The following is a 17418-nucleotide window of genomic DNA, read 5'->3' as shown; positions in this document are numbered from 1 at the left end:
AATTATTTGGTACTAGTTAAATATATATAAGGTACACAACCTATAGAAGGAAACATACACAGTGGCATAGTGTTCAATGGACTCCCAAACCCCATCTGCTATGGTAAGGACTCATCATTTGACCAAAAACTGCTGAGAAGCTAGAAAGTAATTTGGCAGAAATTGTATAGAGAGTAACATCTCACAACACATACCTATAAAAACGTCAAATTGAAAGTGACTTAGACATAGAGGATGACATCATAAACTAGAGGAACAAGTAAGACATTTTTTTCAGATCTGTGGATAGGGGAAGAGTGTGTGACTAAACAAATGGTAGAGAGAGTCACAAGAAACAAAAGGGGTAATGTTGATTATACAAAATTGAAGGTCTTGCATAAATATAATATGGTTAAAATTAGAAGGGAAACAGACAAGTGAAAAAAATCTTTGCAGAAAATTTCTGTGATACAGCGATCATGTCCAAGATATGTAAGGAATTGATTCAAATTTCAGTGAGTCCATCAATAAACATTTATTAAGTGCCTACTATATGCTAGGCACTGTGCTAAACTGAGGGATATAAAGAAAGGCAAAAGATAGTTCCAACCCTCTAACAAATCTAATGGGGCAAGATGACACATAAAAGGAAACTGAAAAGTGGGAGTGGGGGAGGTATTCTGCCCAGCAGTCATTAGGAAGCACAGAGAAGAGCAGTCAAGTGGAAACGAAGAGACGGATCACCTGGGCACCCTCCTTAGTGGAAGTTCTTGGAGGACTCTCCACCCTTCACTCTCTAATCAGAGTGAGGGAGGGGCTCCAGGTGTAGAGGGTACTGATAAGGTATGAATTCCAGGGAGTACTGATGAAAATATGAGATCCTGGGCTGAGGTGATCTTTGAAGAATGAAGAAGTTTCAGGGGCATGATGGAGACATTCAGAGGAGCGTGGTCAGATGGGAAGTAAAGAGAACCATTCCCTAGTAGATAAATGGTCAAAGGAATACCAACAGGCAGTTTTCAAAGGATAAAATCCAAGCTATCAATAACTATATGAAAAATGTTCCAGATTGCTAAGAATTAGAAAAATGGGAATTAAAAACTCTCTGAAGTTTTACTTCATATGTATGCACCAGATTGACAAAGATGGTAAGAGGAAAATGTTGGAGAGGTTGTAGGAAATACTGAGTTGTTTCAGTCATGTCCAACTCAGTGATCCTATTGGGGGGTTTTCTTGGCAAAGATGCTGGAGAGATTGCCATTTCCTTCCCCAACTCATTTTACAGATGAGGAACTGAAGTAAGTAGGATTAAGTGACTTGCCCAGGGTCACACAGCTAGTGTCTGAGGCCAGATTTGAACTCAGGAAGATGAGTCTTCCTGACTCCAGGCCTGGCATTCTATCCACTGTGTCACCTACTTGCCATTGTGGGCAAACAGGAACACTAATGCATTGTTGGTAGAGCTGTCAATTGGTCCACATTTTCTGAAAAGCAATTGAGAACTATATCCAAAAAGTTACTCAATTTTGCATGCACTTTACCTAACTGTACCATTGCTGGGACTATACCCCCAGAGCTATTAAAGAAAGAAGAGCCATATGTACAAAAATATTTATAGTATCTTTCTGTGGTGTTCAAAAATTGGAAACTAAGGGAGTACCCACTGAATTGGCTAAGCAAACTGTGGTAGGGGAATGTAATGGAATATTATTGTGCCATAAGAAATAACGAAATGGATGATTCTTGAGGAAAGTGGAACGACCTTTATGAACCAATGCAGAGTGAAGTGAGGAGAAACAGAACAATTTATAGTGACAGCAAAATTGTAAAGAAAAACAACTTTGAATGATTTTACAACTCAGACTAATGCCATGATAAATCATAAGTCCGGAGGGTTAGAAAGGAATCCCAGCACCTGTCAGAGAGGTGATGAACTTAAAATTCATAGTCATGCATGTCTCATTGTGAGAATTTGTTTTGCTGAACTATGTGTATTTATTTTGAAGGTTTTAAAAAAAATTACTGTTGAGAGAGGGGTGACGGGAAGCCAAGATGTAAACACTTTCTTATTCAGGATATGTGAACTAACTCTGTGTAAGGTTGAGGGAGGCATCATAGCCTAAAACCCCAGGGTCCAGTTTGGGTTCCCAGCATGTTGCAATGTCAGGTGAGGAAGCAAGAACTATTAGATTTGGAGTCAGAAGACCTCAGCTGAAAATCCTTCCCTCACACTGAATATTTCTGTGATTTCAGGTAAGTTGTTTAACTTTTCTGAGACGTCATTTCCTCATCTGCAAAACGAAGGGGCTGAACTCTCTGACCTCTGAGGTCTCTTATACCCCTAAATCTACAGCTCTTTCTTATGATGCCTATACTTGAGGCTGGAGAAGCAGATTCTAGTGGGCAGAAAGTCACCCTGGATGGTGACATCCAGGTCAGTGGTTCTGGGACTTGATCAATGTCAACGCCAAGAGTGGGAAGAAGAAATAAAGCCAGAAGAGAGACCTGAGGAAAATAGGTTGTTGTTGTTCAGTTCTTTTGGTTGTCTCTTGTATTTTTAGTTTTTCTCTTTTTTAGTCGTCTTTTGTCTGACTCTTTCTGACCCCATTTGGGGTTTTCTTGGTGAAGATACTGGAGTGGTTTGCCATTTCCTCCTCCAGCTCATTTTACAGATGATGACACTGAGGCAAACAGGGTTAAGTGACTTGCCCGTGGTCACAGTGTCTGAGGCTAGATTTGCACTCAGGAAGATGAGTCTTCTTGACTTAAGGCCTGGCATACTATCTACTGTGTCACCTAACTACCCTGTAATAGGAAAATGCATACATGTCCTATATCCAGTGCTGTGGGCTAAGAGTACCTATGAGATATTTACAAATTGTGAAACTGTTACTACACCTAGTTCCCCATTAGTGCGAATAACAAATCCCTTGAAGTGGTCACATTATTTGAATCCACACTGCATATCTCCATTGGGCTGAAGCCAGTCATCATATTTGACACAATTATAACTTTGAATAGTACAAATTTGAATACATGTGACCATAAGGGACTAGCTGTATATATACTCTTCCCTATGAGAGGCATTGTGGTATAGGAATGGAATCACCAGAGGGTTCTAGTGCTACTCTGACACTTACCATATTTCCCCATGTATAAGATACACCTTAATTTGGGGCCCAAAATTCGAAGAAAAATTACATAAAGTTATTGAACTCAAATTTTATTCATCTGCTTATAGCTTTCAGGCATCTTTTGGGCAAGTCTGGTGCGTGTACACATGCTTAGTCCATTTCGTTTCATGAACCTGAAGCACCAATTGAGTCCTCCTTTGAAATCAGTAACTTCTTTTTCATCAGCTATTCTTGCCTCAGGCTGAACCATCTTTGTGGACACAGGAATTCCAATTGCCCTTTGCTCTTCAATCCATATCTTCAATTCCCTCTCTAAATCAGGCCATTTTGCTGACTTGCCTCTCATAGCCTTCTTCTGCCGCAGCGTTTTCAGTAGGGTTTCTTCTTCCCGTAGCCAGTCTCAGGTTGTTTTCTCAGTTAGAGGAGGACCAAACTTACGTTCAGCAGCACGATTTCCATTCACTTTTGTAAACTGGATCACTTGTAACTTGAATTCAGCACTGTACAAAAATCTTTTCTGGGCCATTTCTGGGCAGAACATGGCAAAACGTAACCTAATATACCAGTAACGAAAGCAAAACAATGAGTGCAAAGACAACAAGTGCAGAAAAGCGGGGAATGCAAGTAAAAAAAATCTACAACCACAGTATAAGACGCACCCAGTTTTTAGACCCCAAATTTTTCGAAAAAGTATGAATCTTATACATGGGGAAATACGGTAACTAGCTGTGTGATTATAGTTAAGACTTCTAAATTCCCTTCCAGGATCAGATACCATAATATATGTATAGAAGTGGAGGTCCATTGATCAATGATTGTTCCCACCACATTTGAAAGTCGCTTCTTTATAAGGTAGGAATGATCTTTCATCGACTCAGCCAGAATTAAGGGTGATCAGAGGTCTGTTCTGATTGGGTAGGGGTCTTGGTTACATCCTGAGGAATTCTAAGAAAGTAGGAGCAAGGTAGAACCAGAGAGAGAATTTGAAGGTCTGGCTCCGGAGAGGAAGGAATGGAGCCCACCAGAAAAAGGAGAAAGAAAATGCTGGACTGAACTATAGCAGAGAAAGGTGATGATTGAGAAAGGCCCTGATTCCTCTGGGCATCTCAGAGTAGTCAGGCAGTCAGTCAATAAACATTTCTTAAGTGCTTAGGATGTGGCAGGCACTGTGTTGAGGAAACAAACAAAGGCAAACAGTAGTCCCTTCCCTCTAGGAATGCACAGTCTAATGGAGGGGATAATTTTCAAATTACTACATACAAACAAGGTATATGCAAGATAAAGTTGGAGATAATCAATGGAGGGAAGGCACTATTGTTAAGGGGTAGAAGATTTGGATTGATACCACCAGTCATTCATATCTATCTTTTCCTTCTTTTTTTTTAAAAATTATTTTTTCCTAATAACATGTAAAGATGATTTTAAACATTCATTTAATTTTTTTTGAGTTCCAAATTCTTTACCTTCCTCCCTTTCTGAGATGGTAAGCAATTTGTTATAGGTTATACATATACAGTCCTGGAAAACATTTCCATATTAGTCATGTTCATGCTTATCTTTTCAAGGACTGAAGGGAATTTCAAGAAAAGGTTTATTTTCCCCCCAACTACTCCTCCCAGTGCCTGTCTATTAAAAGAAATTATGATATACTTTTCTTGCTTCTTCACCCAAATGTTTCTAGTTACCTGAATTTTGTCTCAACCACAAAGAGACAAAAATTTCTAAATAGAGATAAATATAAAATGTAAATTAAGGCAGAAAGCCAAATCTCTGAGTAAAAATTAGGAATTTTCCTAACTGGGGTGATTGGAGCAATTGTGATTGTATTCCTAACTTTTTGTTTAATATAAATTTCTAAAACAGGACAGGAGGCAACTATGTAGACGCTGAGTACCATTATATTGCCCTCAAGCTTAAAATGAGCTTATTATCATAACAGGGTATTACATATATAAAATACTATATATATGTATATACATATACATATATATGTAATTATTGTATGAAGCACTTTCCCTCTGTATCAGAATGTTTAGGGTCCCATTGTTTTTACTAGCACTAATATACAGTTTTGGGAGCTGTTCAGGGTGCTGTATCGCAGCATGCTGCCAGGGGGTGCTCAAAGCTCAAGCAGCAACTTACTTCTGACTATGCATGCAAGAACAGACTTGGCCTACCAGCCTCTTCTCAGCCTTTCCCTCCCAGTGCTCTCTGGGTTTCCACTCCTCAAATTACATTGTATTTACTTATCTGTATATGTGTGGTACTGTAGAAGGAAATGGCAAACCACTCTCAGTATCTTTGCCAAGAAAATTGCATGGACAGTACTGATGTGCTGCAGGGGTGGGAAACCTGCAGCCTCGAGGCCACATGTGGACTTCTAGGTCCTTGGGTGTGACCTTTTGACTGAGTCTAGGTTTTACAGAACAAATCCTTTCATTAAGGGGATTTGTTCTGTGAAGTTTGGATTCAGTCAAAGGGCTGCTCTTGAGGACCTAGAGGGCCACATGTGGCCTCAAGGCTGCAGGTTCCCCACCCCTGGACTAGGGTCATGAAGACATGACTGAATGACTGAACAACAACCACAACATACATGTTGTATTTCCCAAGTAGAATTCAACCAATTTAATAGATAAACACTAAGTACTTGCTATATACAAAGTCTTGTGTTAGGCTGGTGACAAAAACAAAAAGGAAATATTCTGCCGGGCAAATGTCAGCACCTGGCTAGCAGATGCTGCTACTTTTCTATCCCCAGTGCTTTGCACATAGTAGGGACTTCATAATATTTGTTGAATTGGATTTAATCAAAGCACATAATATGAATAAAAGCCCTTTGTGACCACAAAGTGCTATGTAATTGTAAACTTATTTTTGTTATTTTTTGTTTTGTTAGTGGAAGGCATTAATAGGGAAGAAGGATATATTGTGTAAATGATGTGAAAATTAGAGAGATGGCCTTCTGCTTGTTATCTCCAACTTATCTTGCATATACCATGTTTGTATGTAGTAATTTGAAAGTTTTCTCCCCCTTTAGACTGTGCATTCCTTGAGAGGAGGGACTCCCTTTTGCCTTTCTTCATTTCCACAACACAGTGCCTGGCACATTCTAAACACTTAAGAAATGTTTATTGACTGACTGACTAACTACTCTGAGATGCCCAGAGGAATCACAGCCTTTCTCAATATCACCTTTCTCTGCTATAGCTCACTCCAACATTTTCTTTCTCCTTTTTCTGGTGGGACCCACTCCTTCCCCTCCGGAGCCAGACCTTCAAATTCTCTCTCTAGTTCTAACTTGCTCCTGTTTTCATAAAAACTCCCCAGGGTGTGGCCAAGACCCTTACCCAATGAGAACAGACCTCTGGTCACCCTTCATTCTGACTGAGTCAATGAGGAATCATTCCCACCGTGTGGTAAAATTAGAGCAAAAGGAGGTTGGGAATAAAAACAAATTTCCTAGGTTTCTCAGTTTTGACTAAGGTTGATTGTATTTACCTTCACCTGGAACAAATTGTGCACTGAAGTTTTAAAAAATGTAACAGAAACAGGCAGCTCTTTGTGAAGCCTCTGTGTGTGTATGTGTGTGTGCATGCAGGAGTGTGTATGTGTGTGTGCTCACACTCACACGTACGCATGTGTATAAATGGGTAACCCATACAAGGTAGTTTCATTTCCAGGGATTTGTTAATGAGATATGGTTTCGACAACAGTAAAAGAGACTAAGACAGTAATGCCTTTAGTATCACAGAGACCAAGTTCTGTGAAAGTTCAAAGAAGAGAGAGATGACTTTTAACTGGAGAGATCCATAGAGAAGGTGGTACTTGAATTGGCCCCGATCTACATTAATGTTAAGGTGATTTTTATTTAGAAATAGGAAATTATGTATGCTATTGTAGCTTTCAGTATTAGAAAGTATTAGTAGAAGCTTTAAGGATGTAGAGCTTCCGAGGTGTAAATGTGGTATAGAAGGAAAAGCAATGGATATGGAGCAAGGTCTTGGTTCAAGTCCTGACCTTGGCATTTACTAGCTATGTGACTTTAGTTACTTACTTTCTCTTAGCCTCAGTTTTCCCTTCTCTAAAATAGGGATGATAATGCCTGTATTAGCCGTCATATAGAAAGGTTGCAAAGAAAGTGCTTTGGAAACCTTAAAATGCTACATCAGCTTTAATTATTATTAGCACTTTTTATCATTTATTATTATTATTATTAATTTTTTATATTCTGTATTATATGTACTATATAATACCTAATATAATACATTGTATTATATACAATATATATTTTGTTAATTATTATCACTGTCAACAACAAGCATCATCATCACATGATTGAAATCTAGAATATAGTATGATCCCTTTGCAATAGAAAGGATATTCTTTAATTCATAGAAATGAATTAACCTCTTTCCTTCATAGTACAAAGATACATCCCACTGAAATTTTAGGTTTAGCCTTCTATCTGGGTAGCTTGGTGGCACAGTAGATACAGTGCTGGGCCTAGAGTCAGGAAGACTCATTTTCCTGAGTTCAAATCTGGCCTCAGACACTTAACTAGCTGTGTCACCCTGGGCAAGTCACTTCACTCTGTTTGCCTCAGTTTCCTCATCTACAAAATGAGCTGAAGAAGGAAATGAAAAACCACTCCAGTATCTTTGCCAAGAAAACCCCAAATGAGGTCACAAAGAGTCACACTTGACTGAAACAACTGAACAAAGCAACTTTCTATCAGGGGAGGCACTATAGTGTAGTGGACACTCTCTAGGGACTTGGAGTAAAAGTAGACCCTTCAAATCTCACTTCTCACAAGTCATTTAGCCTGTTTGAGCCTCAGTTTTTTTCATCTATAAAATGGGAATAATAAAAAATACCTGTGGCACCTACTTAACAAATTTGCTATGAGTCTCAAATGATGGGCAGCAATACTTGGAAAGCATTTTGCAGACTTAAAAGTGCCCTATAAACATCAGTTATTATTAGTGGTATCATCAGAGAAGGTGAGGTAGAGTTGTGTAAACAGAGCTAGAAAAACAGTATGCACAAATACACTAGTGTCGACAGAGAGAACACAAAAAGGAAACTGAATACTGTGTAACTGTAACAACCAAGCTTGGCTCTGTAAAAAAGTTGAGGAAGCGCATGAAGTGAGGGACATGTGTGTGGAATACTGCATGTACCATCAAACATGGTTGATGTGTTGGTTAATTCTGCCATATAGTTTTTTTCTTTTTCTTTTAAAATCTTTCTTACAAGGGATGCCTCAATATTGGGGATGGGGAGAATTATTCAGAAATGAATATGACATAAAAATGAAGATATGAATAAAAATAAAGTAAAATTTTAAAAATTGTTCCATTTCTCTATCTTAACAAATCAGTAAATTGGACTTCATTTAATCTTTCTTTAATGTTTTGGAATTTTTTTGTACCTTAAAATCTCATTAAATCAAACAGTTAAATCTAGCTTCCCACTGTCATGGCTTAACTTTGAAATATCAGTGCCATCCTCTAGATGGCTAAGTCAATAACATTTTCTCATGAATGAACAGCAGCAACAACAACAAACCCTTTTCAATGCGCATTGGGTCAGAAATAAGAGCACTTTGAGATTCTTTCACTGAAAATCACTCACACAAAACATGGCCAAAAGGTGCCAACTGTGGCGTATGCCAAGTCCAGCCGTGTCTGCTAGTTATATTTGACTCCAGAGTAACAAAGAATTCAAGCCCCTGTTTTACCTGCCTTCATTATTCATAACATAGTGAGCCAATGCAATGCTTTTGTATGAACCCTTTCCTTTTCTTACCCCAAACATCTATGTTCTCTTTAAGGATTGATTCAGCACTTATAGCCACCTACTTTTCATTATGGGTGTTGGGGAATGCAGAAAATGAAATGATTTGTTCTCTACAGGGTTTTTATAGAACAAATATACTTAGCTTCACTCTTACTGTTTGTGTGCATTTTACAGTATTTAATTTTCTCCTCTTCACAGTTTCCCATCTTGCTTTTTCTCTTTTCTACCCATTTATTGTCTTTTTTTCTTCCCCTTGTTGAGGGCAGCTAGGTGGCACAGTGGCCTGGAGTCAGAAAGGCCTGAGTTCAAATGAGGCCTCAGATGCTTACTAGCTGTGCAACCCTAGGCAAGTCATTTAATCCTGCTTGCCTCAGTTTCCCCATCTGTGAAATGAACTGGAAAAGGGAATGGAAAATCACTGCAGTATCTTTGCCAAGAGAACTCCCAGTGGGGTCATGAAGAGTCAGACCCTCCTGAAAAATGACTGAACAACTTCTCCCCTTGTGTCTTTTTCTAGGATAGCTTGTGTTTGCTTCCCATTTATAATCTCCCTGTTTCTTCATTTTCTTTCCTGCTGCTTCAGGCTTCCCTTGCCTTCTCTGGATTCTGTGCTTTGGATGTTTAAATAGACCTCTCTGAACTATGGCTTCAGGACACTAAAGGACAGATTAGAGAACTTTTTTGAGCTTTGCCTTAATTTCTGGTCTTCTTGATGGTAGTTATTATTTTCTAGGCTTCGATCCAGAACATCTTCCTCAGAAGATTATAATTCCATGAGAGTTCCTAGAATATATTCATGAAGGATTGTAATTCAGATATATTAAATCAATTAAAAATGTTATCTTACTCTTAATGACACCTTTTATTTTGACATCACATTCATTTGTGAATATCCCTTCCCTACCCACTGGACTGTTTCTTGTATTAAAGATTTAAAAAGAAATTCAAAAAAAACTCAGTTCAACAAAGCTAAGCAATATATCAGTCATGTCGGAAGGCATCTCTACATTCCACATCTATGCTGCAGGTCTCTCAGGAATCGTCATCTGATGTGCTGATGACCCCTAAGTGTTCTTGGCCCTGCCACTCAACCTTCCACTGTATTCTCAGGATTTTCAGCTCTTTCCATTTGCCATTCAGCTGAACTTCCTATTTGTCATCTTCTGTAATTGTAGCGTAAGCTTCTTGAAAGCGGGGACTGTCTCATTTTTCTTATTTTTGTTTCTGGTACTTAGCACAGTGATTGGCACATAGTCAATCTTTACTTTTTCATTCATTTTTTTTACATTTTACATTACATTTTCTCATTCATTCATCCGTTGTTCGTCCCTTCTTCAAGAAAGGCTAAACAAATTATGGCACGTAAATGTAAAAAATGTTACTGTACCATAAGAAATGGAAATATGAAGAATTGAGAGAAACGTGAGTAGACTTATGGGAACAAATGCAATGAATGAAGAATGAAGCAAGACCAGAAAAAATATACACAATGGTTATAACAATGTAAACAGGAAGAACAAATAAACAAAAAAGAAACTGATGGCTGTTTAATTTTAGTGACCAAACAAACTTGGCCCTGTGGTCTCAGGAAGACGAGACCCTCTAGGAGAATGGGAGAGGAGGAGGGGACAAAGGTGGAAAATGGGGGCTAAAGAAAGGAGACTTTGTTTTAATTGTGGGAGGGGGTTCTACCAATGAATGCTCCTATGGGTAAAGAGATTCTCTGTGAAGGGAGATGGGGACCTTGTGCTGGATGAGTTCTGGGGGATTTGGTGAATGAAAAGGCTACTAATGTTGCCTCAGGAGGGAGGGAGTTGGAAATTCTGGAAGCAACTGGAATTAGGGGAATAAGAGGGTATGGACCGAGGGAGAAGATTTTGAGATTGGGGAAAGAAAGGAACCAGAGGGAGGTTATAGAAGAGTGATGGGCTGCATAATCAGAGAATTAGTTAGCAGGAGGGTTCTATCATAGGACAGTGTCCTCTCTGTCACCTGCATGAATTGGTATTGTTCTGGGACTGAGCACAATGGAAAAGGGGAATCTGTAGGGCAAGCTCAACAAGATGAGAGCACTGAATGGATGTTGCGGAAGTTTTAATTCCATGAGAAATACAGAGAATAGAGAGAAACTTATCGGATAATTATAGGAGTTATGAACTAGAGATTGAGAGTCTAGAGTAGACAGAAAGAGGTTGGATAATGAAGAGAGTGAGAGAAACCCTCTAAGAAAAGGGATGCAAAAAAAATGAAGTGAAAAAACACCTAGTGAACAGGACTAATTGAAGGGGAGGGGAGGAAGGAACAGTCTGTTTGATTTATATAGCACTAAATATGAAAATTAATTTAGGTGGTTTTATTTTTTATATGGATCTGGCTCAGCATTCAACAGTGAGCATTTTCCCAATTGTTTGTCATTGTTTCTTCGGAGAGCATTTTGTTATTGTATCTTGAGTGTATCTTGGTAGTTTGGCTTCAAGATATTTAATATGTTTTACAGCTATTTTGAATTACATTTCACTTTTTATTAGTTCTTCTTGTATTTTGTTATTGCTATGTGGATTTATTTTGTATCCTGATATTTTACAGAAGCTATTGTCTCAAATAGCTTTTTTGCTGATTCTCTGTGATTTCCTAACTAAATCAAATAATCTACAAATAGGAATAATTTCATCTCCTCTCTGACAATGTTTATATTATTAATTTCTTTTTCAAGTTTTATCACTAAAGCTAACATTTCAATTGGATTTATTTTGGTGTAGTATGCCAGATTCCATAGTCTGTGTAAGTTCCTCCTCTTCCATTGATGTCACCTAATAAATTACCTTGAAATCCAAATGAAAAATTTAAACCAACCAAGGAATACAAACCTAAATGATATTTACATAAAATTTTTAAAAACTCTTATTGCAATGTTACCAAATAAATGTCAATATTTATTCTGAAAGATAAGGGTAATTTTTATTTCAGCAGACATTAACAGTTCCCAACATGATATCTAAGAAGAATTCAGAGTTATGAAATATACTTTAGGAAAATGTTCCCAGTAGTCTGTGCAGGATTTATTTTTATTCCATTGTTTGTAATAGTATCACATATTGCTGCAGAAATTTTACATTTTTTTCAAATAAACTTTAAAACTTCCATGAAAGGAGTACTTTCAGGAACACAGTTTTTTGGCATGGTAGACACAGGTCCAACTTCACTGTGATCTCAGAGTAATCTTGTGATATGTTGAGGCTGGGATGGGGCATATGAGATTCTCACAATGATGTACTGAACCCTCCTTTGGCTCTTGTTTAGGCTGGAATTACTCGTCTGTATCCAGTTTTCCCCATACATAGGGTTAACAAAACCCTGAGTAAAAAGAACTAGCTATAATACAACCAGCATAGTAAAAACACAAGAGAGCTTCTGCGCTAATGGTGTCCCAAATCTCAAATAATGCCTGAGAGGAGGCCTACCTCTCTCTTATTTCCTATCATGTGCCTTGATGGTCATGTACAATCCTCATTAGGTCTCTGAAGATTTTGTTTCCTTTCTTTGTTTTCCCTACTAGAAAACATGAACCAGCATTTTTCCCAAAGGCTGTGGATTCATATGGACCAGGGTCAACATTTGGAGCTGCTTCCAAAAGGCTGGTTTCCCTCCTTGGTTCATTTCCCTTACTTGTAGTTGCTTTAGGAACATCACTGAGTAGACTTAAATATAGATCATTTTTAGGGTTTGCTATTTGGAGGCGATGGGATTCTCAGATCCTGCACAAGCATTCGAAGTATTAAAATTATGTTGAGAAGGATGCTCTTTATCTCACCTCAGAAAATGCATAAAACAAAAAGGACTCACAGAAGCCCATACATAAGAAACTGGACTTCCAGCTAGGTTTGGGGTGTTTTGTGTGATGTTGCGCATTTGTCAAAGGAGATGTGACTCTTGATTGGTGGAGAGAATTCTAAAACAATGTGATGCTGAGTATCAGCATGCTGCATGAAGGGTGAAGTTGGCTCCAGTTTCTTGGGAAAGAAATGACATGTGTTTTCAAGATACTCTTCAAGAGAGACAAAAAAACTAGAAACTGCAGACATACAGGAAAAATTGGCTATTCAACATGTCTCTGATTTCCAGTTTTCCTTCTTAGAGACTGCAGAAATTTTCTCCTTGGATGAGGTTGGGGTCTCTTGATTTGAGCTAAGATCTCATCTCACTTCCATCGAACAGCTTATTCACTTTTAAGTATTTTCTTTAAGCAGGTGAGGCATTGTTGGAGTACTCAAATCAAATTTTGTAGGTAACTGCTTAGTCTATCCATGGCCTGGTTCTGGTTGGACTAAGAAACACTAGCATACGCCAACATCTTCTCCCTTCCCTGGACTTATTTTAGCTTTTACACTGACCCAAACTGGCCCCAATCCATGATGGCAAACTCTTCTTACAGAATCAGGAATCTGCAGTGCATAATCAATCATAATTTTTTTATGTTGGCATTTGATAACAAAAAACACATCTTCATGGATCCAGGAAAATAAATTTATTAAACTTTGAAGGGAAAAAATCCACAGACATAAAGAAGTTAAATATAAACCGAAAGACACAACTATTCATACTGGTGAATAATGGCTTGTATAACCAGTAAAGTACCAAAATAACATTCTGAGCTTGATTGAGGTATTTTTTTTTTAACTATTTTTGGCTATAGAAACTTTGTCAGCCTATTTGAGTATAGTAAGAGACTTCTTCCAAAAACATATGTAGCTTTAATTGAATTAGTGTTACACTTATGAAATCTTACATGAAACTAAATAATGGAGCTGTTAGAAAACTGCAGTAGCAAGTTAGCATAAGATCTAATAAACACTTACTACAAAGTCACATGCTGGACTTTCCAAACCCAGTTCCAGCAACTGGCTGCAGTTCCTGCAGGACAAAAGGGATTGGAAGTCCCTGATGATGTTGTTCATGTCTTAAAGATGCCTGTGCTTAATGGGTAAATCCCACTGATGGAAAAGTTAAAATTCAAAGTTCTACCTGTCTTACTTTGTGTATTGTTGCTGCTTCAAATGAATTGCATTCTCTCTCCCAGATAGTGTTTTCCTCTTTAATAACGTACTTTTGGGAGAACTTTCCTCGCATCTACTAAGGACAATAGTGTTTATTCAGAGATTGATTATCTGGTTTGTGAATTACATAGATCCTCCCTTTCTCTTTTTCTTTCCTATTGCCTGTTTTTGCAGCTGTCTCACTCACACTAACTTTTTTTTTCTGAGGGGATCCTAGAGGAAAAATGAAGGAAGGTGAACCTCAGATCAGACAGTTTTATAACACACAAGAAGCCCTAAGAAAAAAGTTTGGTATGGGAGAAAGTTACTGATATTGGCTTGTGGGATCTTATATTATCCACAAATCTCTTTTATTTAGGCTGCTCTTGTCTCTGATTATCCTGAAAGATGGAGGCTGCCTATAGGCTATCAGGGAAAAAAAATGGAAAAAAAAACCCAAACCAAGTTTCCTGAACAACATTACCCTCTGTGCCCTGTTCACTTCATTTCATCCGGTTTCAACTTACAGAATGCTTCATGTACCTCATCTCCCGCTTGTGAAACAATGATACAAAAATCTGGCCCTATATGCAAAGATATACAGACGTCAAGGCTACAGTGCTCATTTTGGATTCTCCCATGGGCTCAAAATCGCTCAAGGTGCAACTGCAGAATTTAAATGTTCTGGCAAAGAAATGTCTGCTATAACTTTTACTCCTCTTGATACCTACTGACATGGGCATGGGTTGGAATATGGTGGTGAATGGATTCTTTGCTCTTACTGTTTTGTACAACTTAAAGTTTGCCTGAAAACTTAAAAATGTATAAGTACACTGAAAAAAAACACCTTATGGTAAGATGAATATGATCTAATAAAGTAAGTTGCTATAATCATTTTAGAATTATCTAAGGATTCTTTTTTGGAGGTATAAAAATGACCCTATAAAAAACTAACTTTTTTTGTTATTTTATTTTATTTCATTTTTGCTTCTTATTTTTGCTGCAATGACCAAAAAAACTGAAACCAGCTTTGGTAAAATTGCAACGAATACATTCTTTAGATGGATCAGCATAAATTACAGTACACATTGTGTACCATAATATAAAACAGCCGTGCTTTAAGTCTAGAATATTAAAATATTTTTATCAATTTGTATGTCAAAATAAATGTTTTACTTACCCAAACTACTTCTGCCTTCCTGTTTATATTTTATTTAGTTTTTCCAATTACTGATTAAAAAAACAACATCAAACAACTCAGTGTATGGTATGATTTGCATTAAATTCTCCTGAACTGCAAAACCACCTGATTTTAGCTTTTTCAAAAAGCATGATTTACTATACATTAAAAACATAGTCATTCAATGTTTAGTATCACAAAATCAACACCCACAATAACAAGACAATCACTGCTACTCAATGGTCTTGGAGAGACAATGCTTTAAAATATTTACAATTCACAATAGGAAAGAGTCTGATTAATGCTTGTGTGTTTGTGTGTGTTTATCATGTTTCAACATTTCAGGAAAAAGCGCTTAAGAACTGCCAAAAAAAATGTTTAAACATTATTTTGGTTTAAGCGGACTAGCCCAAGCCATCTTTATGCCATTAAATATATATGCGCAAGGTAAACGAAAGAAAGGCTAGGGCATGATTTTGTTCAGTTGGTCTGTGCTTACATAGCCACACGAGGTGAGGAATTCTTTGTCAGGCACAGGCAGCGCGGTAGCATTGAGTACAAGGCCCTGGGGAGACTGTACTATGTGAATGGAGGTATAGTCAGGCACGGGCATTTCAGAATTTGAAGGTCCTCCCGCTATTCCGGAACTCACAGCAGTAGTGGTAAGGCTTTCTGTGGTGATGTAAACATCTTCCTGGCTAAAGCTCGGCTCCACCCGGGGCTCTGGCTCAACATGAGGGGCCATAGAAACACATTTTTTCGCGTCTGCCTCGCAGAAGTAGGTATTGTCCATGATGAAGTTTGCTTGGCACAGTGAGGCCACTTCTGGGTGCCCATCACACTGTGATATCCCTGCCTTATTTTTTTGCCCAGGTGAAAGAACAACACTTCCTGCAGGAGTAATGTCGCTCACCTGGGCATAAAAGTCAATGTTCGCCAGTGAACTCTGGTTGCTCAGCTGAGTATGGACAGGTAGACCAGTGGACTCAATTCCACTTGTAAGAAGTGGTCTTGGCTTGCTACCTTCTGAAAGGATGACACCGTTGGGTGGATGAGTAGTTGGAGTATCGCAATTAGAAGGTGACCCATCATTCTTCTGATCAAGGCATAAGAGATCTGTTTTCCCTTTCATCCTCTGCGACTGAGCAATGTCTGAAGTCCCATCACATGAATCACTGGCACTCAGATCAGTCTCCAGAATGTCTGGCTCATAACAGCTTGTACGTCCAGAGTCATCATCCTTCGCCCCAAGGTAATTCAGAGATTTCTGGTGGTCACTGCTTAGAAGTCTGTCTGTGTCGGATTCTTCTGTCTTTTCATCAGGGTCATCGATGTCCAGCTCAATGAACTCTACCCAAGAATCATCATTGTAGAATTGAGGCTTGTAGCTGTCATGGCTGGCTAAGATGGTGTTTACCTCTTCTAATTTTCCCTTCTACAACAATGAAGAAAAACAAAATACTGTGAGGAAAGGTTCAGTTTGATCATACAGTTTATCACGTGATTCTTAGCAAAGGAATAACAAAAACAATAAATACGAAATGAATTATGACAATAATAATAACAGTACCCTATGTATCATAAAATACACAAATACATTCAGTATCTAGGACTTCACCAGCATAAAATCTGTCTTCTTTCTATAAGGCATTATCAACAAGCAATATAAATGATTATTATATGCTTGATGAAGATTATAGCCCATCTTTGGCTCAGTAGATAAATCTTAGGAAGCTCCGGGCTACACAGGGAGTTTGGGTAACTTGAGGTAGGATTTGAACTCAAGTCTTCTATTCCCTATGCCACACTGGCTCTATAATAAAGGAAATACATATGTAAGAGGAAGGACTAGCTAATTAAGGTTCAACTCTGGAAGCATGCATGTTTTTCCTCCTTCTCAAGTTATGATGTGATAAAGAGGGGCTCTGCTCTCTTTTTGAGCTTCAAAAGATTGAGAGAGGTCTGGGAATTGGAGTCCATGCCAAAGTTTGCAAATAACAGCCTGGTGAGGACAGAAACTCTTGGTGATATACTTGAACTGAGTATGGCAGTAAATAGCAATCAGTTCCTCTGCCATGGCTTTGCTCTGTTCAGCAATTAAAATGGCGGGGGTGAAGGGCTGGAGCAACTGCTCTAAGTGTGAGCCAGTTCACTCATACATTTATACTAATGTTTGAGAACTAACTGGCATCTTGATATTTGTAGTTCAGAGGGACAAGAAATAGCTCTTAGGGAATAATACACACATTGGCATATACATCAGCACTTTCTGGTATTATTCTCTCAGAGAAAG

General features: G+C 38.2%; 1 protein-coding gene across 3 annotated transcripts in view; it reads right to left on the bottom strand.

Annotated features, from left to right (window-relative positions):
* Positions 1 to 13420: 13420 nt before the first annotated feature.
* The window catches only part of GHR (growth hormone receptor), a 332257-nt gene continuing 328259 nt past the window's right edge, over positions 13421 to 17418 (bottom strand). For all 3 annotated transcript variants that reach the window (XM_036759521.1, XM_036759535.1, XM_036759529.1), the window contains one exon: positions 13421 to 16560. In XM_036759521.1, coding sequence (XP_036615416.1) covers positions 15589 to 16560 — 972 coding nt within the window. In that variant the 3' untranslated portion in view covers positions 13421 to 15588. The remainder of the gene's footprint in view (positions 16561 to 17418) is intronic.

This window comes from Trichosurus vulpecula, chromosome 1 (assembly GCF_011100635.1).
Source record: "Trichosurus vulpecula isolate mTriVul1 chromosome 1, mTriVul1.pri, whole genome shotgun sequence".
NCBI classification, from domain to species: Eukaryota; Metazoa; Chordata; class Mammalia; order Diprotodontia; family Phalangeridae; genus Trichosurus; species Trichosurus vulpecula.
The sequence above is the reverse complement of the archived record's forward strand: the minus strand, read 5'-3'. Positions and strand labels throughout refer to the sequence as shown.